Source organism: Thermomyces dupontii (assembly GCF_041956625.1).
Source record: "Thermomyces dupontii strain NRRL 2155 unplaced genomic scaffold VTN31scaffold_6, whole genome shotgun sequence".
NCBI lineage: Eukaryota > Fungi > Ascomycota > Eurotiomycetes > Eurotiales > Trichocomaceae > Thermomyces > Thermomyces dupontii.
In genome coordinates, this window is record NW_027192312.1 from 1,206,209 (window position 1) to 1,231,440 (window position 25,232).

Below are 25,232 nucleotides of genomic sequence, written 5' to 3' on the forward strand. Positions count from 1 at the left end.
GAGCTCATGCAATAGGGCGCGGTCGACGCCTTTGTGGATGTCAGAATTGACGAAACCATGTATATGGGAACACCACCAGGGCACCGATAGAGCCGGATCATCCTGCGGATACGCAGTCAGAGAGAACACCGGTGAAACAAGAACTTCTCCCGTATAACCAAATCGCGACCTTGCCAAAAGTGAGGGCTACCAGAGAAAAGTAGGATCGTTGATATACGTGGTGGTGCAGACTCGCCCAGACGGAGCTTTTGCTGTATCAAGATTTGCACAATTCATGACAAAATCTGGGACCAGTACATTAAATCCAACGATGATACCCTCTATCATAGTCAAAGACCAACTGAGATAGATCTCATCTGGTGTAAAGAACTACAGGATCATGCAAACAGAGAGGAGCAGATGCGGAGGTGACTGCGAATGTCATCAGGGATATCTTCAACCAGTGGCGCAAGCACGCAGTCGAGTGTGCTAAGAGAAATTTGGCGCGCAACGTACCTACCCACCTTCTGACATTATTAAATACAATCGCACAGGAAGCACAGGACAATCTACCTTGATCAATCTGCCTATCAAGCAAATACATCACGAACTTGACATGCAACATCAGAGCCGGAAGCCAACACAGATACCTTTGGCAGAGAAAATGGAACTTGTTCAGAGGGAAGAAAGGTGACCTGATGGCGCCGAGAGAAAGACTATCAACAAAAAATCCGCAGTGTTATGCACTTGATGGTGTATACCAGACCTGACATTGCTTTTGCGACAACAAAATTGGCACATATCATGGATACACCAATGGTTGGACATGCTACCTGACTCAAGAAATTGCTGAAATATCTTTGGTCAACGAAAGATACGAAAATATGATATGGAACATTTTTTTGGGGTAAACATTCTGATGCGGATTACGCTGCTGACAAAAATGATCGGAAATCAACCTCTGGCCTCATATTCCTTGGCGGTGGTCCAATCTCTAGGAAGAAGGGCATGTTCTCCGAGCTTCGACCGCTATGAATAACTCTTGAAGGTCCGGACAGGTGCTAAGTTAGCTATCAAAGGCTGCGGAGCAGTCCAGATCGTCGACGCAAACAACAGCAAACTTCGGCTTGGGGATGTCTTATACGTTGCGGATCTCCACGCCAACTTGGTGCCAGTCAATGGGTTGGTCAAGGGAAGACTGACTTGGAACATTACCGGACCCGAGATGCTGTTCTATTGGAGAGATAGCATCATCATCAGAGTCACTGAAAGGGAACCACACGAATTAGATGTTTGAACAACTGTTGTACGAGGAGATGCCGGACTTTTTGTGTGTGGGACGGAAACTAGGTGCTCCCTCTAACTTTCCTACCCGTTCATACAGGCATCGCTTTTAAGGACCTTCGAACATCAATACCGTCGTTCATGAGACTTTCTCAAGAGGCGTGCTACGCGGTTGACATCCTCACCAGGGTTAATGGCTGAGTGCACTGTTTCCAGGAGGCATGTCAGCTCCGCACGGGTTGCGAGCTATACTATGTTTGCTTCAGCAATGACTTCCGGAGCGCTCGACAAACTTACCGCACATCTGGACCCGCTTTGCAGACGAATTCACTGACGACCTGTATCCGATTACAAGAATCCGAATGACTACAGTTACCACCGCCCTTGGGCGTTCGAACATGCGGACCACGACTACGGCCTGTGCTAGTTACACCGTCTGCTCCAAAGGGACGAGTAATAGTGTCTCAGACTTCGGCTTGCTCGATTACGACTTTGACTGGGAGGGTGATGCCCAGGCCACCGAATCCATTGATCGTCGCGGAACGGACCTACGATCGAGCGTCCCTTGTGGATGAAGCTGACAAGCAAGTGCGGAATCCATATTTATCACCGTCCCAGAGGCCTGCCTACGACCGCATCATGGGCGCATAAACTCGACCTTCTTCTTTGTGCACGGCCCAGGCGGGACCGGTAAGACATACCTTCACAATACCCTTTGCAATAGTTTGCGGAGTGAGGGGAAGATTGTTCTCCGTATTGCGTCCACTGGAATCGCTCTGGAACCCGGGCTTTCGCCGGTGTTCCCACACAAGGCTTCTGTGAAAATGGAGGTGAAGACATTGCCCACCGGCAACAAGGAAACGTTTTCAGTTACTTGGACCACCCAAGTACCCTTAACCGTCGCCTTTGCCGTTACACCTTATAAGGTGCAGGGGCGATTGTTCACTTCCGCGACTATAGATCTTAAACGTCACAAAGGCGCCGGACATAATCAATTTTATCCGTTGTACGTGCAGCTGTCCAGCCTTTGCACATTCGATGGGCTCCATCTCTTGAAACCACTCGACTCTCCTCCCCAGCGGCCGCACAGACACTGCCTACCAATCATTCATAAGGTCCCAGCTCGGGGCGTTCGCACACCGAAAACTTGCACCTCTGCGACAGCCCCGTCGACAACAAGTATTTCGCTGAATGACTTGGCCCGGCTCTCTTTCGATCGTTCCTGCACTCCTTTCATGACCTTGCTGGACGTGATCCACACCACCTCAAGCTTCGAAAAATTGGCAAGCCGTATCCATCCAAACCTGCCCTCGAAAGACAAAAATCTCAAATACTTCGAGAAGCGTGCTATCGTCACTCCCTTCAACGAAACTGTTTGGGAGTTGAGGATCGCTCCCAGGGTGGCTGAGTTTGCAACCGTACTCCACAACTCTACATTGAAGTCATTAGTACTGTACAAGGAGTACAGAAGAAAAGTGCTCTGAGATGGTTGTAGAAAGAAGGAGAACGAGAAGGGGGGATAACATCAAGTCGGGCTGACTGTGGGATTACATGATCAGCTGCATGGGTGCCTTAGGACGTAGCATTTCATGCTCTTATAACCTGGGAGTCACATGATTCCGTATGCCCTAGTTGAAGACACCGGGGCTCTGACTACAGCTGGAGAGAGTAGACGCTGGCGAACAGACAAGGACGCGTACCGACATGGAACACAGGGAAAAGAAGGGGGTGTGCGAGGTTGAACTCTCCAGTCGGTGCCAAGTCAGGCAGGCAGACAGGCTGGCGTTGGTTTTCTGGTGGCTATGAAGCATCGCTCGGACATCGCCGAGGAACCGAGGAGCAGTCAAGTGCAACTACAGTATCTCTATGCGATGTTGCACCAGGGTTAATAGCAAGCGGTTTGGATCACAGGGGCGGTGGGCAATCATCGCTTGAATACAGCATATGGCACCAAGGCATCTTCCGTGTCCGTGATCGATTTGAGCAAAGTTTCTGGACGCCAGGACGTGACATACTTGATGAGTCCAAGGTAATAGTACTGGCAATTGATGCTCGTAAACTGACGGGGATGTGCTACCAGAACTCATATAATCATGCACTCTCATTAACCAAATTATCAAGTCGTTTATGTTTATCCACATGAACTTTTAGAGGCCGAAAATCAACCAATCCAAGTCATAATCCAGGCATGCGAAGTAGATCCAGGTCACTACTGCTCCACGTCAACATGCTGAGGTTTCTTTCTCAGACGCGGAAGCTTGACAAGCAAGATGATGCCCAGCATGAGAAAAGCCCATAATCCCGCAGATGCAAAAGTCCAGCCAAGAGCATGATTATAAGCGGCGATGGCTGCAAATCACCAGATTAGTGAAGGATTAACCACAAGTTTTTTGGGATCCAACAAGGTCCTTTTGGGACATACCTTGCTTCTGATGCACCGGGTCGAGGGTCGCCACCGCTTCGACAGATTTCCGGACTAGGAGAATGATCTGCTCTTTGTCGGGCCCAGTAATGAGCATTTCGAGGTACGCGCGCAATGCGTTCTGCAGGACCAGACTACTCGATGCAATGCCCAACACAAATCCCAGGTTCCGCCATAGCCCCAGTGTCGACACAGAGATGGCCTGGTCTTCTTGCGTGTTCACAGCCAAAATGGCGATGGTGAAGGCCGGGAAGGAGAAGCCCTGGCCGAAGGTGGCGAGAGCGATAAAGATCAAGGTTAGAGCATACGGCATCTCGGCGACGAGGGTCAGCAGCGTCGCCGCCAAGGCACCGAGGACGAGAAACACGGATCCGATGACTGTGAATGGCTTCATCCGCCGAGACCAGGTGATGAGGAAGCCGGTGAGGACGCTGGAGCAAGTCACGGCAAGCGTGGACGCAAGTAGATTCAGTCCCGATTGGGTGGCAGATTCGAGCTTGACCGCTTGGAAGAAGAGCGGCACGTTGAACATGACGGTGTTGACCGCGATGGCACCGAAGAAGTTGCTGAAGATGATGGACGCGCTGGGGTTGCGGGACAACAGCCAGAGCGGCATGACTGGTATCTCAACTTTACTTTCGTACCAGGGCGTGACGACGGCGAAGACCACAGCCAGGCAGAGAGATCCGATGACCACAGGGTGGCCCCATGAGAGGACATTACCACCGAGATTGATGCCGATGATGAGCGCGCTCACGCCCACGGTCAGCAGAATGGAGCCCGTGATATCGGTGCGGCGGATCAACTGAGCTATGCTCCGCGGCTGTTGATCTTTGGGCTGCGTCAAGCCCAATTCTGGAGGGGTCGACCAAGCAGCCAGCAGGAGATACGCAATGATGAAAGGTACCTGGATGGCGAAAGCACCGCGCCACCCTAGGTAATCGCATAGGATACCACCTCCGGCGTACCCGCAGGCACTGGCGACACCCAGGGTGACGTTGATGTACGATTGGTAGATTCCACGATACTCCAGGCGCACGATATCACTACAGATGATAGAACCCAGGGAAAACACGCCTCCTGCTCCGATCCCACACACAGCCCGCGCCGCGATAAAGCTACCAATGCTCTGGGCCGCTGCACACCAAATCGTGGTGACAAGGAACATCACAATAGCGAAGAGATAGACGGGCCGACGGCCCAAGGTGTCGGAAATCCGCCCAAACATCGGCAGCAGGGCGGTTGACGTGAGGAGAAAGGCCGTGGAGAGCCACGAAGCTGAATTGGACGCCTTGAAATAAGAAGTGATGACGGGATGGGCCGAGGCCATCAGTGTGGAGTCGAAGAACCCAACAAAGTAGCCCAGCTGGATGCCGCCGAAGATGATCCAGAACTGCCTGGGAGTGACATTCATGAACCGGTCGGCGTAGGTCCCTTCACTTGCCTTGCACTCGTCCCCAGTCCCCGATTGCTCTGGCGGCGCTGTGGTGGCCGAGGTGACTCGTTCCAAGCTGGGGTCCAAGCCCGATGTGATTGAGAGCACCTTGGCCAAGTCGGTTTGCTCGGAGGATGCATCTTCGCTGGGGTGGACGTGGCCATCATGCTCGAGTGTGTGATTGGCATCATCTTTGTTGTCATGAGGGATCAGTGGTGTTGTCTCATCAGCCGGCGCATGGCCCATGGTGGTATTTGATGGTATTTGTATTTGACGAGTATATGTAGTAGTACGCTATCGATGGGCAGAGAGGAGACAAGAACTGCTTTTCTTCCTTTTTCTCCTCTCCTCTATTTCTCGGGCAGTCCCTTGTCTTGATTAATACTAGTGAAACTGATCCATGTCCAGGTGACTCATTTTGGAAGATCAGCAATGCATCTCAAGTTCTGGACCATGACGGAGATTTAGCCGAAGCAAAACTCGAACCTTCGTGCCGATCAGATAGTTTAGCTGCCCAAGTCTTAAAGCACCTTTCAAAATAGTTATTCCATTAGTAACTTCTCCGTAGTTGTCTATCCTTCAATCACATTCGATCCTCGTGCAAAAAATATGAAGAATTGCACCAGCTTTGTCAATTGAATCGAACAGCTCTGTTATTGAGACCGCGATTTCTGATGATCCAGCCCTTGAATGATCAGATCGAGCGGTGAAGAGTTCGACCCCTCATTGATCTGACAGTCAGTCGGCTAGTATGGATTTCAGCCACCAGCGGTCAACGAAACTGCATTGCAGTGTGCAAGGTTATTGTTCCCATTCCTGCATATCTGCATTGATCATGCAGAGAACAACTGTGCTTAGTACTGCATTTGCCGCTCTTTGAGGTCCAGGGGTTGTGCTCGGAACGACTCCCGAAAATCGCCACTTTTTGATCCAATGAGAGAGCGTTGGCCTATCAGATCAGATTAGACCAACTACATACATACGGCGGGGAGACCGATAAGTCATACATTGAGATGGAATGACCATGAGTGAAGACTGATGATTGATCTCGACCCAAGAAACAGGGAATTCTACTCGTACAGTGCTAGTACATTGTCGGAAGTCTTACTACCATACATACAGTTTTGCAGTTGATCCAGCCCAACAGCACCCGACTGCAGTTCCTTCGATAAATGAGAATGCGCCCTCCCCTCCGCATCGCTGTCCTCGAATGCGACACGCCTCTGCCAAACACCCACGCAAAATACGGCGGTTATGGTGGTGTCTTTGAGTCGCTCTTGCGGGAGAGCGCAAAGAAGCTTGCTGACGACAATGAACCATATCAGCTGGACCCCGACCGGGACCTGCAAATCTCCAAATGGGACGTTGTCAATGACGACAAGTACCCAAAGTTAGAAGACATCGATGCGATTTTGATCTCGGGCTCAAGTGAGTTGATCTCCTACGGCCTTTTTTTTTTTCGAAGGTTGAACATGAGTCGTCGCTAACAGACTGTAATTCAGAGCATAACGCATTCGACGACCATCCATGGATCATCAGACTGGTCGAATACACGAAGCAGGTCTACGCGCATGACCGCGCACGTATCATCGGCGTCTGTTTCGGACACCAGATCGTTGGCCGTGCTCTAGGGGCGCCTGTCGGGCGAAGCGAGGCCGGATGGGAGATTTCCGTCTGCGACGTTGACTTGACGGACAAGGGCAAGGAGTTGTTTGGTAAAGATAAATTGGTATGACCTCCTCTCGAAGAGTTGTGGTGGGGGTTCTGGCAGAATGCTAACGCATTGATTTTATCCAACAGAGCTTGCAACAAATGCACCGCGATATCGTCAAGGATTATCCCAAAGAAGTAATTCCTCTGGCCTCATCGCCCCGTTGCTCCGTTCAGGGGATGTACATCCCGCGCCGTCTAATCACCCTTCAAGGCCATCCGGAGTTCACCGAGGAGATCGTGTCTGAGATCCTGACCACGCGGAACAAGTTGCGCGTGTTCTCGGATGAGGAGTGTCAGGAGGCCTTGTCGAGGGTCAAGAACAAGCATGATGGACTTGTCGCGGGTGCGGCTTTCTTGCGATTCCTGCTTGAAGAGTAGACGAGCGGAGACGTTGGAGGCTAGATATGTCTGGCTGAGTATGTAAATAAATTATAGATAGATGTACTGCCTTCACCGAAGCTCAACGCCATCAACTAATCACTGGTTCCGGTGTAAGTGCGCGGCACTGCAATGAATTAGAGCGTGACCGGATATGGTGATGTCGTGTAATAGACCAGATGAGAATCAGAGCCCACGTCAATTGGCCCATAACATTGCCGATAGGAGAAAAAAAGAAAAAAAGGGGAAGCATCCAAAAAAGACACCAAGAAAGGACACTCGACTCCAAACTCCAAATACAATCCCTACACCTGCTCTACACCTGCTCGTCACGCTCCAAAAAGGACGGGTCCATCTCGATGCGTCTCTCAAATTTCGTCCACCAGTCCCGGAAACTCTTCAACGGTACGACTTCCTCGCCCTGCTTGTTCGGGTTCGACTCAGCAAAACTGGCCAAGAAGTTGAAAGCATTTCCAATGATCCGTTGCGCCAGGGTCTTGGTGGTGATCTGCTTCGCCTGCGGAGTCATGCGGACGAGGTCGGTCGACGACGACGGCTGTGCGGACTGTGTCTGTGCTCGCGACGCCTCGAGCGCCGCCATCTGCTGTGCCACGTTCTGCGCCGGCTCGATCGATATCCCTAGCACGTATTGGCTATTGGGGGCCTCCAGCGGACGCGTCGTATCCTCATCCAGCATCTCATCTTCCTCCTGGGCCTCTGTTCGCCGCGGCTGCCCGGACCCAACTTTGAAAATGGCCGATGGTTTTTCGTTCCCTATGGCCCCCAGAAACTTAAACTCGGGCCCGTTGGGCCCCGGTTTCGCGTTCGGCGATTGCAGGTAGATTGCGGCAGCTGTGTCGGGAGGGAGGACGGTTCCCGGCAGGAGAAAGACGACGAGGTGGTTAAAGGCCGGCTGGGCGGGGATCGTGAACGTGAACTTGGTCGCTTGACCATTGGGTTGCGCGTCCAGAACAGCTATGTCAGTGAGACAGGGTCGGCCGGGTATGACGACAGAGAACATCGCGGGTCGAAGACTCGAGCTGTACAGAGTACACGGGGAAACACAGTCAAAGAATGATGCGTGCGACGTTGGCGTCTGCCAATTGCTGTATGATGTAGGTCGCTAGTGTAGAATCATACCAAACTCGTACCGATCTATGCACATTGGTTCGGAGTAAACATTGTGGATATTTATTTTCCTCGCGATGCGGTGATGAAGAACTACATCGAAGCTTCCAACCCTTATCTTATCGATAAGCTGATAAGGTTAACCAGGTCTTCCTCGATACAAGCTAAGCCTCAGCATGAAGAGCTCCCAGCCTCCCGCGCTCGTGAAGTCAAAATTGGCATAAGGATTGCAATTTCTGTCTACATATTGAGAAAGAAACATGTACTTTCATTTCCCAGTCTATCTAATGAAACCTATTCTCAAACCCCCAACTCCTGAGAAACTTCCAGAGGATGCAAGCCCCTCAAGAACAATACCATATGTATGCTGCGAAATGTCAGATACTAAAGATTATCAACTCGACCGGCAGGGTCGAAAAAAACGCCTCGGCAGTGATCCCGAAGAAAGGGAGAAAGTATTGAGCTCAAGACATCCGAGGGCGAATCACCGACGGTTGAAGTTCAACAGGCGAGACTGTGAACATTCGTTAGCACCGGACAGGGCCGAAAATGTTGACAACTGTTACTTACCCCAAGGAGCAGGAGGATCAGATTGCTGCCGATGAAAGCAGCAAGGATGCCCAGGTCTCTCCAGCGATTGTCGTAAGACAAGTCAAGAGGCTTGTAGAACTCGTCCCCGACTTTATACGCACAATACTCGCACACCCGGGTTGCGTTGTCCACAATGTAGCCAAAGCCGCCTCGCTGGAAGAAAGGCTCCATGTACTCGCCGCAGTTCTGGCCCGGTGGCGCATTGAACCGGTTGAGTTCGGCCGACGTGCAGTGGACGGGACGGTCATGGAGCTCGGTCACCATCATGCCTCCGATCAGCCGCGTAAACGGATCCAGCTGATACATCCATGCACGCCAGAACCCGGGAATCTGGGGCTTGGGGATGGCGACACCGCAGAACAACGAAAAGACGATGATGACCGGAGGGTTGAATTGCAATGCAATGCGCGCGCTGGGCGTGAGAGCCTGAATCATCTGGCCCAAAGTTACCGCGAATAGCTCGGTAATGAACACCATGAAGAACTGATAGCCAGCACGGTGCGTCGCGTACGAGAAGCCCGGAATGTAGTAGATGGGGAGGAAGAAGACGACCGCCGCCAGCACGCTGTATGGAAGCTCGCCGATGATCATCGAAATGGCATACGCAATCGGGCGGTACATTTTGGAGGTAGTCTCGCGATACGAGATCCGTCGGCAAAGATCGTATCTGACCTCCACCTGCTGGATGATGATGGCAGGAATAACGGTGATTTGAAACAGGACGAAGACCCGGTACTGGAGAGAAGACCGAGAGTCGTCCAGCTGCAGGAAGGCGAGACCGGTCAAAAGCGCAATGATACCGTGAACAAACAGCCGCGTGAAGCCGTAATTCGGGGACCGCCAGAACGATAGGTTCGCTCGTCGCGTGACAGTCTTGATCTGGTACCAGGTAGGGGTTGCATACTCGATCTCCCGTGGGCGCCGCTCATTGGAATCTCGAGTTTCGGCGATCCGCTCAGCCTTGATGCGAGCGATTTCCTCCTTCACCTGCGCCAGTTCTGGAGACTCACGCCAAATCTCACCCCAATCACGGTCGCCGATGCGAGGAGTTTGACCTGCACCGATCGCGTCAAGCATCCACTCCGCAGGGTTGGCATTCGGCGGGCATTCGGCACCATTGCGTCGGAAATAGTCAAGCAGCACCTGGCAGTCGGGTCCGATGTCACCAAAGTAGACGCATTCGCCGCCCCTCTGCAGCAGCAATAAGCGGTCAAAGCTCTGGAAAAGCGCGGAATTCGGTTGATGAATGGTGCAGAGGATTGCCTGGCCAGCGGCAGCAAGCTTGCGCAGGAAGCGGACAATGTTGAAGGCGGATTGACTGTCCAACCCGGAGGTTGGCTCGTCGAGAAACAGCAAAAGCTCCGGTTTGGCCGCCAGCTCGACTCCAATGGTCACCCGCTTGCGCTCCTCAACGGAAAGACCAGACTCGGGAAATCCGATCATCGCATCCGCCAAGTCCTCCAGTTCGAGCAGCGAGATGATTTCCTCGACATAGGCGTACTTCTCCTCCAGTGGCACATGGTAAGGCTGACGCAGCTCAGCAGAGAAACGCAGGGCCTCCCGGACTGTCTGCGTGGGTTCGTGGACATCAAGCTGCTCCGCATACGAAGTACCTCGCTGAAAGGCCGCACCAAGTGGCTGACCATCGACAAGAATGTCGCCGGTCACCACACCAATATTCTTGCGAGAAGCCAGCACGTCCAGCAGAGTCGTCTTTCCCGCACCCGATGCGCCCATCAAAGCGGTCAGTTTCCCCGGCTGCACATAGCCATACACGGAGTTGAGCAATCGGCGGGTACCGCCAGGAACTGGGACATCATAATTCAGGTCTTCCCATGTCAGTACCGATTTGGAGGTGATCTTCAGCTCACTCCCGGTGTCCTCTCTGGTCTTGGTCTCCCTACTCCTCTTGCGCTTCTCCATGAGTTTCTGGTTAAGTTCCTTCCGCTCAGCATTCTCCTTTTGATAGAATGTAATGGTCCTGCCACCGGCTCCCCACTTGATCACTTCGCCAAGCCAGGTATTCGTGAACAAGAAGAAAAAGGTCAGCACGACGAGGATTCCGAAATTGCGCCACAAATCACCCCGGTGGTACGAGAAAGCGTCCCTCAGGTAGTCCGAGCCGGAGATCAGAGGAGTCCCGGGCCGGCTTCCGGGCATCGTGCAGCTTTGGTACTGGATGTCGTCATACCCTTCGCCGGACGGAACCAAGGCAGCCGCATCGCAGGTCACAGTCAGTCGCTTGAACTCGTTCACCATCAACGCCGCGAATCCGAGACCCAGGTTGTTGATGTAGAAGATCCAACGAAGCCACACTTGACTGTCCTGCCACTGCATCAGATAGCCAGCAGTCAAGACATAAAGCGTGATAATCGTGGCGGCGAATTTTATGGCGTAATCAAAATCCGGAGAGAGGCAGGCCACAGTACGGAAGAACAGAGTCATGGAAAGGTAGCCCACGATGATGATCAGGACGAATGTGAAGAAGGCGCCAGCATCCAAGACCAGTCCGCACATGAAATAGACGATGATGCTGAATACCAAGATTTGGACGCTTGCGAATGCAGCATCTACCAGGATCTGGGCCACCCACAGCGCGGCGGGTCGGTGAAAGGTGAAGGCGCGGTGTTTGTTGACGATCGACCGTCCCAGCATCGTAGAGCCCAGCTCAGAGAACGCCTGGAAACAATTGAAGAGAAGCGAAATGAAGAGCAGGCCACCACGGGGGAAAGAGCCGGAACTGGTTGCGGGGAGCTTCAGCCAAACCGTACCGAGGATGATTGCCGTACCAATCGACGTTGCCCACGACACGAAAAGAGTGAACTTGTCTTGCCATTTGATCAGGGCCTGGCGCTTCATCAAAGCCCAAACCTGAATCCAGAACGGGCTCGAGTAGACGGACGATTTGGGTGTGTATTTCCGTTTCGCCTGCTGATGAGCCAGCTCGAACTCTTCATAAACGTGCTTTTCCTCCTGGACCTGGGCCAGGTAGGCGGCCATTTCCTGGTCGAGAGCCTTGCGGTACGGGGACTCGTTGAAAGCCTTGGCCAAGTCATCCGGGGTCGAGGGTACGTCCGCTTCGCTCCGTCCCTCCTTGTACTCGCGCTCAAACGGATCGGTGCAGCCAGTCAGATAGTCCGGGGTGGTCTGCCGGGGTTTCTCCTTGAAGCCGAGATTCTCAAAGTATGCTCGGGCCTCCGAAGTGCGACCGAAGAACACCTGGCGGCCCTTGTCGATCACCATGACCTTGTCGAACTGCTCGTAGATCGATTCAGACGCTTGATACAGGGAGACAAAAGTCGTTGTCTTGTAAATATTGGTCATGATGCGAAGAGACTTGGCAAAGTCCAGGGCAGTGGATGCATCGAGGCCGCGCGTGGTATTGTCCCATGCTGTCACGGTGGCCGAAGTGATCATCATCTCGGCGATACTGACGCGCTTTCGTTCTCCTCCCGAGACACCACGGATGAACGCGTCGCCAACCACTGTGTTCACCGTATGCTCGATGTTGAACATTTTGAGCAACAGCTTGATCACCCGGTCTTTGAAATCTTGCGCTGACACGCCCGCGGGCCGTTTGCCTGGCGTTTTGGTGTCGAGGGCGAAGCCCAAAGTCTGACCCACGGTCAACGTCGGATGATGGATGTCGTCTTCCTGGTTGTACACTGCCTCTCCTCGGAATCGCTTCGCAAATGTCTTAGCGTCGAACGGGCCATACACGACGTCCCCATCGATGCTGGTGTATCCAAAGCGCTGGTTGGCCATCACTTTGAGAAATGTTGTACACCCTGACCCAGGACGTCCCAGAACAAGAATCATTTCACCGGGCTTCACGACACCGCGCAGGTCACGAAGAATTTCCACTTCAGGGCCCTTGCGTCCCAGCCCCAGCAGGGACATGATGGTGGCGGGAACGTTGAAAAAGCCGACGACGGCATCGGGGAACGTTGGGATGTTTATCTTAACGCCTCCCATGCCCCGAACAGTGAGGTTATCCCAGATGACGCCTGCGGGAAATGTCAGCAACCATTGTTAGAGATACCGCACCAACATGCGAATCACATACCGATATGCTTTGGCTTGATGCCCGCATCCGCTTCGGCCTTCCTGGAGCCATGCAGCGCCTCTTCGAGACTCCACGGCTCTTCCGCCTCTGTCGAATCACTGGACATCTCGAGATCCTTGTCGGTTGTATTCTTGGAGTGCTTCGAGGCTCGCTTGGCGTTTCTTGATATGTTCGAGAACTCCCTGCTGAGCTCGGCAAAATCCCTCTCCGCCTGGTCCACGTCGACTCCGGACTGAACGCGTGAAAGGCCGTTGGGATTCGAATTGCGCACATTTTCCCGGCCCTCTTCGAACGACACGGGCTGTGTCGCCGTGTCGGACGAGTCGTCGGCCAGGGACCTTTTCTCCGACATGCTGGAGACACACTTGCTGTGCTGAACAGAGTCTGTCTGTATTCTACTTGTGAATGGTCACAGTGAGAGCAGCCAACACAGATATCAACAACAGGTCAGTATTATAAAGCCACGGATCTATGCACGAAGTACGTTGCTGTCTCTGTGTTCCGTTCCGGAGTCGGGGACCATATCCGGCAAAAGTGCGATTTTGGCCGGTGGCCTGGAGGAGAGCGGAGAGCCACAAAAAGATAACTCTGCCCGGAAAGGAAGAGAGCAGCCTACGGCGGAAATTTATAGATACCAAAGGGCATTTGTATGGAGACCCTGAAGAAGAAAAAGAAAAAAAAATAGAACATCCCCGAAACTGATTAATAAGCTAGGAGGATCACAGCGGTAGAAACCAGGAATTAGGGTTAATTCCGGTGGAGAGACGCGATCAATGGATCACATAGACCAGGGACAGTGGGTCACGCTGCAACAAACGCCGCGGAACAAAATCAATGAAAGGAGCGTGCTGCAAGCCGATAACTCCAAGCGAGGTTCAAGAGCTCTCCCCAATCCCATGGCTCGTGGTTGACGTTTCCAGTTTCCACCGAGAAAATATCTTCCGATACGACGGAAATTTTGCATGATTTCTAATGATTGCTCATTTTGACACTCTTCTGGGTGGGTGTCTGAAGTTCCGCTTAGCAGAGACAGTCTCCATCCGGACGAAACTGGACGACCAGCGAACAGAATGAAGCTCATAGATGTTGGCTTGGCGACGTTCCGGCGGGCCTTTGGGGAAGAGCATCCAGGAGGTCGAGAGCCAAGTCGGGGACCCGATTTGATTTAGCGGCGGTTAGGGCATTTCGGATCAGTTCCGCTGAGTAAGATTTTTTTCCGGACGAATATTCGGCTTTTATCATATCACGTGACCACTCTGCGCCACTCTGTGCGGCGGGACCATCCCTGGTCGGTCCTTATCGAAGCCCTAAATGAGCATGAACAGTCGGTCTGACAGTCTTGCGTCAAAGGCTGCGACTTTGACGACGTCCATACCTCGAGTGTGAAGGCTCATTCGAATTCGAACCGATTGGTCCCCGTGGTTCATGTCATGTTGTCATGTCGATTTAGTGACATGAATTCATTGTCGTAGAGACGGAGTGTTTGTCTACAGCGCGACCTGACCCCATACTTCGGTACTACTCCGCCCTGTATCATCTGTTACCAGATTGCTGACACGGACATTTGTCAGCACCGAGACATTCGGCACATGATGAGGAAAACCAATCTTCAATTGGTCGAGGAATGCGATTCGTATGGTCCCTGAATGACCATCTCCGTACTATCTTCTCCGACGTAGCTGACTTTTACAGATTCCCCTACTATGACCGCGATCCAGCGTTCTACACGGAGCATCTCAAGAAGTACCATGCATTCAAGATCAATGGCTGTCCCGCCATATTGGGCTATCTGCTCAATGAAGTGGTAGAGAAGTTCTACTGGATTCCCGGAGACTGGCACGTGGACTCGGCCGCGCGCACGGTCACTCTCATGGCCGCTCCTGATGCGACGCCCCAGGAGCGGTCTGAGATCATGTCTCGCCTGCTAGCCGAGGCCGTTCGGCGGGAGACCTTTGCGGTCCTCAAGGGCTGGCGGCATGAAAAGTACCCCATCTACGGTCCCGGCGGCGAATTTCTGATGGACATGGAGCGGTCCGCCAGCCCGCTCTTCGGCATCGTGACCTACGGCGTGCACATGACGGGGTACGTCGAGGACGAGCAGCATGGGATCCGCATCTGGGTGGCCCGGCGCTCGAGAACAAAACAAACCTACCCCGGATATCTGGACAACACGGCGGCCGGCGGGCTAAGTACGGGCGAACACCCGTTCCAGTGCGCCATTCGCGAGGCGGCGGAAGAGGCGTCAATCCCTGCTGACGTGTTTCGTCGATGTGCCACGCCCGCCGGGTGTGTGAGCTATTTTTATGTCCGTGATGCCCGAGCCGGCGGAGAAACTGGCCTGCTTCAGCCAGAGGTCGAGTATGTCTACGATATCAAGCTCGATGCGGACCAGATTCCCAAACCGTCTGATACGGAGGTGGAGGATTTCCGGCTTTGGACCGTCGATGAAGTCAAGGAATCACTGGCCCGGGGCGAGTGGAAGCCCAACTGTGCAGTAGTGGTTCTCGACTTCTTCATTCGACATGGGATACTGACCCCGGAGAATGAGCCGGACTACTTGGAAATTTTGTCCAGGCTGCATCGTCGCCTCGAGTTTCCTTTGGTCACTAGATTTGTCAGTTCGTAGATATCCGGGAAAGAAGCCTTGTTCATGCCCTGATCAAACTAGTCTATCACAGAGTAACCAGGCCAAGAAACATGACTCTGAAACCAAACAAAAAAAAAAAAAAAGTTCCCCAAAAAACCCCGTAACGCCGTGCCAATGCGAATTTTCCAATTTCCCATTGCTCATCCCCTTCGACGAAGTACGCGCGCGCTACAAGCGGGATTTATTTCTTGAGCAGCAAGTACACGTAGTCAATCCGCAGAGGGACCAGCTTGCTGTACGGCCCATCAATGTACAGTAGTAGCCCACCAAATGAGATGAAAACCGACCTTGTCGTAACCCGTCAGTCTCGCACACCACGCAGAACAAAACAAAAGACTTACATATTCCCAGCCGTCGACCCCTCCTCAAATCGATACACTTTACCATGGCAAACATAGTCGTACTCATCCGCAAGACCCATGCCGACGTCCTTCCAGCCCGCTCGGCTCGCCGCCGCGACCGTATCGCCTTTGCCGTCCAGCGCCAGCGTCGAGGCCAGGCACATCGAGAGGGTCTCGCCCACGTTGCACGGATACAGCTCCGTGTTCACATCAAGGGTGAACGTCGTCTGGTTGTCAGTCGATGTACAGCTGATTCGCGACACGCGGTCATATTTCTGGTTGTTGATGGCGGTGATGGTGAAAGTGTCTTCGAAGAGTTGCGGATCTGACATGTTGCGACCGGATTACGGGAAACAGAACGGGAATGGGAATTGGATAGAGTGCCGCGAATTCAATGTCGACGATCTCTCTTTTCCTACTTGCAGGAACCGTGTGAATTGGAGATTTCAGATTGAAAAATGACGAACTTCAAAGAGCTCCATGACTTGCAGCACTCCGTACTTTTTTTCTTTTCTTTTCTTACTGTTTTGGGAAATGCCCCACATCCCGATTGGCTGGATGCGGCTTGCAAAGCTGGACCTTGTTCAATGCTCATTCTGAGATCGCAAAACCTCGAAATAGCCGACGAGATGTCCTTCAGGAAACGGAATGTTGGATTGTCGCCGGGCGCGGCTCGCAAGGCTCCCATATCATCTCCGTCGCAACCCGCAGCGGCCTCACCATCGCCCGAATCTCTTCCCGGTGTGCGCCCCTCACCAGATGATGGCCGACCAACGACGTCAACAGGATCCCGATCCTTGGACAATCTACTTGCCGGCCATGCAGGACTACCAATGGGCAAAATTCTGCTGATAGAAGAGAACGGAACCACCGATTTTGCTAGCGCATTGCTACGATACTATGCCGCCGAAGGAATCGTCCAGGAGCACAAGGTCCATGTGGTGGGGATCGGGGAACAATGGGGGAGGACACTTCCGGCGCTCATAGGACCAGCAGATGCTGTCGACGAAAAAAAAGTCGACCGGCGGAAGGCAGAAAAGATGAAGATCGCGTGGCGCTATGAGCGCCTGGGAGAGTTTGGAACGGGAATCGCGCCGGCAAGAGGTGAGCACCGCTGTGCAGTCCAATGACAATCAGTCGCTGAATCTTCGCAGCCCCCGTCGCGACACCGGAGAGTCCAGCAAGTCAAGCCGATGTTGCTTCCAAACAAAAGGCCTTCTGCCACGCATTTGATCTGACGAAGCGATTGGCACATCCAGCCCTGTCTACTGTGAACTATGTCCCTCTCGCACCTTCTCGAGAACCGATCTTCGTTTCCGTCCTCAAGAAGCTCGTATCTTCCATTTCTGCATGCCCGCCAAACACCGTCCATCGTATCCTCATTCCGTCTCTCCTCAACCCCGCCATCTACCCTCCAGACTGTAGTCAACCGGAGCACCTCCTCCAGTTCATCCACTCCCTTCGCGCACTGCTGTCCAGCAGTGCCCAACATATCACCGCCATGATCACGTTGCCTCTTTCGCTGTATCCACGATCGTCCGGGTTGGTTCGATGGGTAGAATTGTTGTGTGATGGTGTGATTGAATTGTGTCCTTTCCCTCATTCATCCGACGCCTTGGCGACTTCGGGCGCGGCCACCGCGCACGAAGAACCTCCGCAGGGCATGCTGAAGACACACAAGCTTCCAGTACTGCATGAACGAGGCGGAGGGAGCGACCAGAATATCGGAGAGGATTGGGCGTTCACGCTGAGCAGGCGAAAGTTTGAAATCAAACCCTTTAGCCTACCGCCTGCAGAGGGAGACAATGAAGCCCAGCAAGCCGCCAACAGTTCCATACCGAAGAAATCCGATCTTGCATTCTAGATTGAAAACACACTAGCGATTGTCGATTTCATCGTGCTCGTAATGCCGCTCTCGCATCAAATCTTCCAGTTCGATTTGCTCGGACAGGGCAACGCCGGGGTTGGTCATTGTACGGAAGTAGGTCGCCCGGTAGGAGCCCAAGTCATTGCGAGATGCTCCACGGAGGTAAGCACGGAAACTATCGCCTAGGCATGATGAGAGAGCGAGAAACACTACAGTGGTGAGCTAGAGCTTCAGTTCTTGTCCAGTATACTAACCGACAAGCAAGAATAGAGGTGCAAAGAACACAAGGATCATCAACAGAATGAAGTCCATTGTAGATTTTCAATCTCCTTTTTTTATTGAGAGAGAGATTGTGAATGAACAAACTGGTCCTATGGCAGAAACTTGACTGCGGCCTCATGGTAAGTTTGGTAACTTTGAAGTTGAGCCTCAGGCCAGTCCAAAGTCGGAGGGCATGGAGCCGAGGCTAACCCAATTAGGAATGGCTGAAGTCACATTCAAGCATTTTTCCACCAAGCCAACAGAGATCGTGTCCTCCAGATTTTTCTCTCACCACTTCTGCATCTCTGGCTTTGCTCGTCAAGCCAGAGTGCAGCTCAGAGCAAAGGTATGTCGACACTATGAATTGATCCCTCTATTTGAGAGCAGCATGATTATACAAATATAATCTGTCAATCCACTGAAACACATCATAATCCCTTTTGAAACAAAACTGTGATGGAAACACTGGAGATTTATGATCTGTCTCGAATCACTCCAAGACTCTCTGTCCAGCATTGTGAGAGCGCAGCTAACATTTCCTGGATTCAGGAACAGTAGAATGGCTCAAGTACCGGAGCTTCCCATTCCCATCTCTTTCATATCCGGCCGTTACCTCTTGTTTTCCGCCGACGCGGCTTCATATCTCCGTCGTGAACACCGCATTTGTGGAGTCCTCACTGGGACCTTGCCACAAGTACCACAACAAAACGTGTTCCTGGGTCTGCCGTTGGAGTTGATGCCGGAGGAAGCAAGACTTCTGGCCGAGAAAGGAGTAGCGGTCATTGTTGATGAGTACAAGGCTCATGAGTATGGCATCAAATATCTCAAAGATGAAGATAAGCGACGATACATACAGAGTTTAGAAAATGAGGGACTTCGTGCGACTAAGATTCAGATGGAAAAAAAGGAATTACAGCGTGAAGAGGCGCTGAAAAAGATAGCGCAAAAGGATCCAAACAATCCAGCCGTTGCAGCATTAAACAACGATGAGCATGAAAAGCCAGCAGAGGAGACTGACTCGACTCTGTTCGAAGAAAGTCGGCCGAGCCGTGCTTCGTCAAAAACGCCACCTGCTATTTCGGCGATGGGAATCACTCCCCCCACGTCTTTTCCTCTACTCCCATACAGAGCTCCCAGTCAGTTCCTTATGCCTTTGCCTGAAGTACCTCCATCGTACCCACTCTTTGCCCATCTCCATTCCAAGGGCTATTACATCTCTCCTGGTCTTCGGTTCGGGTGTCAATACATGGCATACCCTGGAGATCCATTACGATTCCACTCCCACTTCCTTGCCACCTGGGCAGGATGGGACGAGGAATTGGATTTGATGGAGATTGTTTCTGGCGGTCGACTCGGGACTGGCGTGAAAAAGAGCTTTCTATTGGGAGGGGTCGAGCAAGAGGGCTCTGAGAACGCAGAGCCCGCTAAAGTCAGGACCTTTAGCATTGAGTGGGCGGGGATGTGACGTTTCACCAACCATATATCATCGCGACTATGCTCTATCCGGGGATTCGAGATGTTTCTGGATTCCACATGCACGCCGCTGTACCCCCTTGGGGTTGTCGAATCATCGCGGCCATCCGAAGGTCTGTGAGTGATTCGCTGATGATATCAGCCATGGCATGTCCGGATGCCATCTATTCCCGGTCTGAGACATGCATTTCCTCCTGCGATGCCGGCGGATTGATCCCGCTGCAGTCGAGAACGAAGCGGATAGTCGGGATGCATAACGATTCGGCGTGCCTAGCTGTGTGACACCATGCAGGCTCCGTCCAATTCGGGTGCTCTCCGCGGCAACCCTCGTGTAATGGACGTAACTGGCGGGATCGAGCATACTGTACTGTCAAGAGCGTCAGAGCCCAACCCTTGAGAACTAATTGAGAGTGGATTATATATCTCTTCCATTGAGTGATCAGTTCCAACTCGACAAAGTTTCAAATCGTTTCTCAACTGTGAACCTAAGCACACAATCAATGACCGAATTGTATCTAGTCCTTCTGCAGTATCTCATTCCTGAAGATTTTCATCATTTTGGCAGTTGTACTGTAACCGATCTCCAGACATCTCCGCAAGCTTCCTCGGACAAGATGCCGAGAAATCCCCGGCGTAGCCCCGCTTCACCATCTGGGGACCCTCGAGTCCAATTCGACCCGATTGTCAGGATTAGACTACGTTTCTCCTCCGGCCCCGACACCAGGGTGACTGAAAAAGACATCTCACATGCACGGTTTTCGCTGCGTGGCCCAGACCCTCGGACAGTTCTGTCGTCGCCGTCCGTCGCTTTCCCGGCCGATCCTCGATTGCGCCTCCAGTCATTCCGCATACCCGTATTCCATCTTCCTTGATCGGGCTGTTCAACGCACCATGGCTACAGCCGCAGCTGCCAAGCGCCTCGAGGGCAAGACGATCCTGGTGACCGGTGCGTCGTCGGGCATCGGCTGGAGCACGGTCAAGGAATTCGCACGGACCTCGCCCAAGAGCCTCAAGATCATTGCAACGGCGCGCCGGGTCGACCGGCTCCAGCAGCTGGCGAAGGAAGTGCGGGAGGAAGTGGGGGATGGCGTCAAGGTGCTCCCGGTGGCCTTGGACGTGTCGAACCCGGAGGCTGTGAAGAACTTTGTTCCGTCTTTGCCGGAGGAGTTTCGGGAGATTGATGTGCTGGTCAACAATGCGTACGTCGTCGATTCCGGATTTTTTTTTTCTCAGCGGCGATGCTGCTTTGTCACTGGACACTGACGCTGTTGAATGTTACTTGTAGCGGCCTGGTCAAGGGTGTTGCGCAGGCTCCCAATATTGCGGAGGAGGACATGAACATCATGTTCTCGACCAACGTCACGGGGCTGATCAACATGACGCAGGCGATTCTGCCTATCTTCAAGAAGCGCGACCAGGGCGGCCGTGGTGATATCATCAACATTGGCAGTATTGCCGGTCGGGACCCGTATGCCGGCGGGAGCATCTACTGTGCCACCAAGGCGGCCGTTCGGGCATTTACCGACGCTCTCCGCAAGGAGCTGATTGCGACGCGCATTCGGGTCATTGAGATTGATCCAGGGCAGGTGGAAACGGTACGAGTTTCTGTCTGCTCGTTGAAGAGCGTTTTCGCTGATCGGTGACAGGAGTTCTCGATTGTTCGATACTACGGTGACAAGGCCAAGGCCGATGCCGTCTATGCGTATGTCTGGCTTCAAATGCAGTGAATGCAGTGCTTATTCTGACTGGAATCCCAGGGGTGTCGATCCGTTGACCGGAGACGATATTGCAGAGGTTATTGTCTTTGCGGCCACCCGGCCGGAGAACGTGGTGATTGCCGATACATTGGTCTTCCCAAACCACCAGGTGAGTACACTGTTCGAGAACATGGTCCATCGAGCCTTGCTGACACAATGCGGGCAGGCTGCTGCGGGTGTGCTGCACCGCAGATCGACATGAATGTAACAGCGGGGAGGCCATGGGTAGGGTATATACATGTAGCCTGATAAAGTTATTCTGTGCAATCTGTGATGATAGTTGTAACTAGATATTTAGATCCATTTTGATAGCAAGCAATTGCTGCAATCTGTCATTCACTCTCGAGGGTCAATTCCGAGTATAAGCCTAGGTTATGTACATGTTCCTGTATGCATCTATGGCCTATCCTGACACGATACTCGGATTTGATCCCTTATTAGTGAATCACTAATAAAGGCTCCAGAGGGCGGAGAATGGCATGAAAAAGAGTAAACCCACAGGCCCGACTCGTGCTCCATCCCCCTGCGCCGCCGAGGTTAGGATCTCCATCCGTCCCTCGTATATGATTAGCCCTTCCAGTCTGCCGGGTCACCGGGTGACATCTCCGTTGAGGGTCAATTGCCTTTGATTGCACGAGGTTAAGCCGGCCGTTAACCTCGCGCAGTGATTGATCGCCCAGTTAGGGTGCTTCCAACCGGCTTCCAGAAACAACAATGCCCATTGCCTGTCCAAAAGGCGCATGCATGCACGCAACAGGGAGTAAATATTAGTGAGGTTATGCCCCTGAATCGCAGATCCGCTCGATCACGTGTCTTCATAATAAGGTAACCTATGAGTACTGTACTTTCTCTGCCAAGAATATTTCCCGGTGATCATGATTTCCCAAAAGCCCCTCGCGGTGAATTCAATGTTTGCTCAGAGTTGTTCCGTCGTGGACTGATTTCCAAGAGGGTCCTCCTCCTCGTAATTCAGTCACTTGTCCGTATCGCGTGGTGTGCGAGTGGCCATTCCAGCAATTAATGAATGGCCAGCAATCGAGGTGCCATGGAACGATCTGGATGTGATGGGGTCTAGCGCGCCTCCAAAAGGACTAAAACCAATGGTCTAACCGGTCTAACCTGGAATGGAACTGTTTGTCTTGTTTGTCGGATTATTAGGGAGAACTTTAAGCCACACCCGCCCCCTCCCCCTTTTCTTTTTTTTCCAACGCGGACACTTTGACCAAACCACCCGGATTTTCCGTGCATGGGATGAACAATTTCACGCATCACCAAGGAGCTAACCTTGGAAGTCCCTGTGAATTTTTTAATCAATTTGGAGGACTGCGCCCCAAGTTCCAAGTTCCAACACGATGAGCAATTGGATGGGGAATCCCAGTCCTTCCTTCAGTCCCTTCATTCTTTAGAGTACGTAACTCAAGGTGTACATGCAGTAATCCGTCACTCGACTAAGTTACTGTACTGCTCCGTACAAACTACTCCGTAGCTTTAAAGCCTTGGAAGGCAAGAAATTGCAATCTATAGGTTCACTCTCTCCCCTGACCGCACACCTCGTGTTTTCTTTTTTCTTCTGTCTCTCGATCAAATGTGACTTACCAGGCTAACCCCTCGCTTGGCTTTCCAGTGGTCCTTTGGCAACGCCCCTCTCTCTTAATCACGCTGATTGATTCGCTGAGCGCTGGGACCGGCCGCCTTTAGGTCACCAAATCGGCCAGAGTGCCAAAAAGTAACCAAGTTAAACCAACCCCAGAGGGCCCAGTTCGATTGCAATTCAAGAAAAAAAAATACGTTCATAAAAAATTCCCTAGGCTGAAGGTCTCAGAAGAAGCTCATCCCAGAGTTATCCCACTTATCTGGGTCCAATCCTTTTCCCCAAGGCCCAAGCCTCCCCCGACAAACCCTATTACCCAGCCGGCCATCTTTCGCTAGAATTCATTCCAGCCACCCCCTCCGTCTCTTCGAGCAGCGCGGTTGAATTTCCCTGCTCCCTGCGCGATCCTGCGCCTCTTGCGTGACGAGGACGGTTTTTCTCTCTCGGTTCGGTCATCTCAATCCCTCGGTCGTGGTCGCTTCTCGCTTCTCGCAATCATGGCATCGAAAGTAAGTCCCAATTCTGTTTTGCTGAGCATGCGCCGGGGGCGATCGACCGCTCTCTGTCGCACCGGCATCGGCTTGGAACAATGAACCAATTCAACAATTCCGGGCAATGCTAACGGGCTCCCTTTTTTCTTTTTGGTGTAATAGTTCTTGCGAGAATACAAGCTGGTCGTTGTCGGTGGAGGCGGTGTAGGCAAATCGTGCTTGACCATCCAATTGATCCAGTCGCACTTTGTCGACGAATACGACCCGACAATTGAAGGTAGACGCCTTGTGATGACGATCCCCGATGCCGTACTCCCAGCTCACACGTGTGGTTGTCCGCAGATTCATACCGCAAGCAGTGCGTGATCGACGATGAGGTTGCGCTGTTGGACGTTCTGGACACGGCCGGCCAAGAGGAATACTCGGCAATGCGGGAGCAATACATGCGGACCGGAGAAGGGTTCCTGCTGGTGTACTCGATCACGTCACGCCAATCCTTCGATGAGATCTTAACCTTCCAACAGCAGATTCTGCGCGTCAAGGACAAGGACTACTTCCCGATCATCGTGGTTGGCAACAAATGCGACCTGGAGCGAGAGCGCCAAGTGTCGCAGCAGGGTACGTGGATGATGGCAGGCTAAAATGAGTCACTCGGGACAATCCACTGATGATGGCGAATAACAGAGGGGGAGGCACTGGCGCGGCAGTTCGGCTGCAAATTCATCGAGACGTCCGCCAAGGCGCGCATCAACGTGGAGAACGCCTTCTACGACCTCGTCCGCGAAATCCGTCGCTATAACAAGGAAATGTCGTCCTATCCCTCCCGACCCGGCGGTGCCGGCAGCGGCGCACCCCAGAACAAGATGGACGTGGCCGAGCCGAACGAGGACGCCGGTTGCTGCTCCAAGTGTGTGATCATGTGAAAACAGAACCAGAAAAAAAAAAGATGTCTCTGGACATGAGATCACGTTCTCGAACTTCCTCTTTACTTCGAGCTCATGGTTATCGGGCGCTGCCCTCTTTGGGGATAGAACTTGATTTCATTCTGCTCGACGTCAGATACGAAAGACCATGCCTCGGGTGTTTCTTCCCTTTCTCTCTCTCTCTCACGTCTCCCTTGGCTTCCCCTTTTGCAGAACGGGTTTCATTACGATTGTTTCGGCGCCTGGTGAATCGGGACGACTGAAGCAAACCAACCCGTCTTTTTTTATTTTCTTCTCTCGTGCATTTCCCAGCCGATCCTCATCATTCATCTCCTTGGAAGTGACCCCCTTTCGAGGAGCTCATCTGCCGATTCGTTTATACCCTGGGTGTGACAATATACCACTCGTGAAGCTGGATGTTTATTTCCCTTTTTTTTCCCTCCTCTTTTGTTTTCTTTGTCTCTGCCATATGGCATTCCACCTGAAAAAGCGCCTGTGCCAATGTGCGCCAGTCATTCCCACCTCTACCTTTTTTTTCTTTTTTTTTCTTTTTTTCTTTCCATTTCCCTCGCATATCACCCAGGTCTTCACTTCCTTTTTCTTCACTTTGGATGGAAACGGGGACAAGCAAAGGATATGTAAAAAGCAAACCACCTTCAATCTGTTTTTTTTTTTCCTCTTTGGGACAGGCGAGGGGCATCAGGCATTCATCAAGACATGGTTTGTGACTTGTATTCCTAGCCATGTGGAACTCTTCTTTTCTCTTTTTCCCTGTTGTTTATTTTGTTTGGTTCTGTTGATGGTTGCTGCTCTATCGTATGGGATTTGTTTGTTTGATCGATCGAAAGTACTCTATTTCCGCTAGACTTGCGTTGAACAATCCAG

At 52.3% G+C, this 25,232-nt stretch overlaps 13 protein-coding genes across 13 annotated transcripts; 8 read left to right on the plus strand and 5 right to left on the minus strand.

Annotated features, from left to right (window-relative positions):
• Positions 1–2,087: 2,087 nt before the first annotated feature.
• On the plus strand, positions 2,088–2,747 carry VTN31DRAFT_6293 (uncharacterized protein; the record flags this gene model as incomplete). The annotated part of the gene is made up of 1 exon (XM_069406887.1): positions 2,088–2,747. The coding sequence occupies one exon, from the start codon at positions 2,088–2,090 to the stop codon at positions 2,745–2,747; it is 660 nt and encodes a 219-aa protein (XP_069259375.1).
• A 725-nt stretch (positions 2,748–3,472) lies between these two features.
• On the minus strand, positions 3,473–5,366 carry VTN31DRAFT_6294 (uncharacterized protein; the record flags this gene model as incomplete). The annotated part of the gene is made up of 2 exons (XM_069406888.1): positions 3,473–3,612; positions 3,686–5,366. 2 exons carry the CDS (start codon positions 5,364–5,366, stop codon positions 3,473–3,475), a joined length of 1,821 nt encoding a protein of 606 aa, XP_069259376.1.
• A 932-nt stretch (positions 5,367–6,298) lies between these two features.
• Positions 6,299–7,211, plus strand: VTN31DRAFT_6295 (uncharacterized protein; the record flags this gene model as incomplete). The annotated part of the gene is made up of 3 exons (XM_069406889.1): positions 6,299–6,548; positions 6,623–6,849; positions 6,921–7,211. The coding sequence occupies 3 exons, from the start codon at positions 6,299–6,301 to the stop codon at positions 7,209–7,211; spliced, it is 768 nt and encodes a 255-aa protein (XP_069259377.1).
• A 316-nt stretch (positions 7,212–7,527) lies between these two features.
• On the minus strand, positions 7,528–8,232 carry VTN31DRAFT_6296 (uncharacterized protein; the record flags this gene model as incomplete). Its single annotated transcript, XM_069406890.1, has 1 exon — positions 7,528–8,232. One exon carries the CDS (start codon positions 8,230–8,232, stop codon positions 7,528–7,530), a length of 705 nt encoding a protein of 234 aa, XP_069259378.1.
• Positions 8,233–8,823: 591 nt separating this feature from the next.
• VTN31DRAFT_6297 (uncharacterized protein) lies at positions 8,824–13,348 on the minus strand (the record flags this gene model as incomplete). The annotated part of the gene is made up of 3 exons (XM_069406891.1): positions 8,824–8,853; positions 8,910–12,937; positions 12,997–13,348. The coding sequence occupies 3 exons, from the start codon at positions 13,346–13,348 to the stop codon at positions 8,824–8,826; spliced, it is 4,410 nt and encodes a 1,469-aa protein (XP_069259379.1).
• Positions 13,349–14,585: 1,237 nt separating this feature from the next.
• Positions 14,586–15,622, plus strand: VTN31DRAFT_6298 (uncharacterized protein; the record flags this gene model as incomplete). The annotated part of the gene is made up of 2 exons (XM_069406892.1): positions 14,586–14,629; positions 14,689–15,622. The coding sequence occupies 2 exons, from the start codon at positions 14,586–14,588 to the stop codon at positions 15,620–15,622; spliced, it is 978 nt and encodes a 325-aa protein (XP_069259380.1).
• A 202-nt stretch (positions 15,623–15,824) lies between these two features.
• Positions 15,825–16,316, minus strand: VTN31DRAFT_6299 (uncharacterized protein; the record flags this gene model as incomplete). The annotated part of the gene is made up of 2 exons (XM_069406893.1): positions 15,825–15,930; positions 15,985–16,316. 2 exons carry the CDS (start codon positions 16,314–16,316, stop codon positions 15,825–15,827), a joined length of 438 nt encoding a protein of 145 aa, XP_069259381.1.
• A 297-nt stretch (positions 16,317–16,613) lies between these two features.
• On the plus strand, positions 16,614–17,848 carry VTN31DRAFT_6300 (uncharacterized protein; the record flags this gene model as incomplete). The annotated part of the gene is made up of 2 exons (XM_069406896.1): positions 16,614–17,088; positions 17,139–17,848. 2 exons carry the CDS (start codon positions 16,614–16,616, stop codon positions 17,846–17,848), a joined length of 1,185 nt encoding a protein of 394 aa, XP_069259382.1.
• Positions 17,849–17,860: 12 nt separating this feature from the next.
• VTN31DRAFT_6301 (uncharacterized protein) lies at positions 17,861–18,163 on the minus strand (the record flags this gene model as incomplete). Its single annotated transcript, XM_069406897.1, has 2 exons — positions 17,861–18,060; positions 18,106–18,163. 2 exons carry the CDS (start codon positions 18,161–18,163, stop codon positions 17,861–17,863), a joined length of 258 nt encoding a protein of 85 aa, XP_069259383.1.
• A 508-nt stretch (positions 18,164–18,671) lies between these two features.
• VTN31DRAFT_6302 (uncharacterized protein) lies at positions 18,672–19,577 on the plus strand (the record flags this gene model as incomplete). Its single annotated transcript, XM_069406898.1, has 1 exon — positions 18,672–19,577. One exon carries the CDS (start codon positions 18,672–18,674, stop codon positions 19,575–19,577), a length of 906 nt encoding a protein of 301 aa, XP_069259384.1.
• Positions 19,578–20,476: 899 nt separating this feature from the next.
• VTN31DRAFT_6303 (uncharacterized protein) lies at positions 20,477–21,544 on the plus strand (the record flags this gene model as incomplete). The annotated part of the gene is made up of 5 exons (XM_069406899.1): positions 20,477–20,784; positions 20,871–21,180; positions 21,232–21,287; positions 21,343–21,451; positions 21,509–21,544. 5 exons carry the CDS (start codon positions 20,477–20,479, stop codon positions 21,542–21,544), a joined length of 819 nt encoding a protein of 272 aa, XP_069259385.1.
• Positions 21,545–23,430: 1,886 nt separating this feature from the next.
• On the plus strand, positions 23,431–24,347 carry VTN31DRAFT_6304 (uncharacterized protein; the record flags this gene model as incomplete). The annotated part of the gene is made up of 4 exons (XM_069406900.1): positions 23,431–23,442; positions 23,587–23,701; positions 23,767–24,042; positions 24,109–24,347. 4 exons carry the CDS (start codon positions 23,431–23,433, stop codon positions 24,345–24,347), a joined length of 642 nt encoding a protein of 213 aa, XP_069259386.1.
• Positions 24,348–24,495: 148 nt separating this feature from the next.
• Positions 24,496–25,212, plus strand: VTN31DRAFT_6305 (uncharacterized protein; the record flags this gene model as incomplete). Its single annotated transcript, XM_069406901.1, has 1 exon — positions 24,496–25,212. One exon carries the CDS (start codon positions 24,496–24,498, stop codon positions 25,210–25,212), a length of 717 nt encoding a protein of 238 aa, XP_069259387.1.
• Positions 25,213–25,232: the final 20 nt, after the last annotated feature.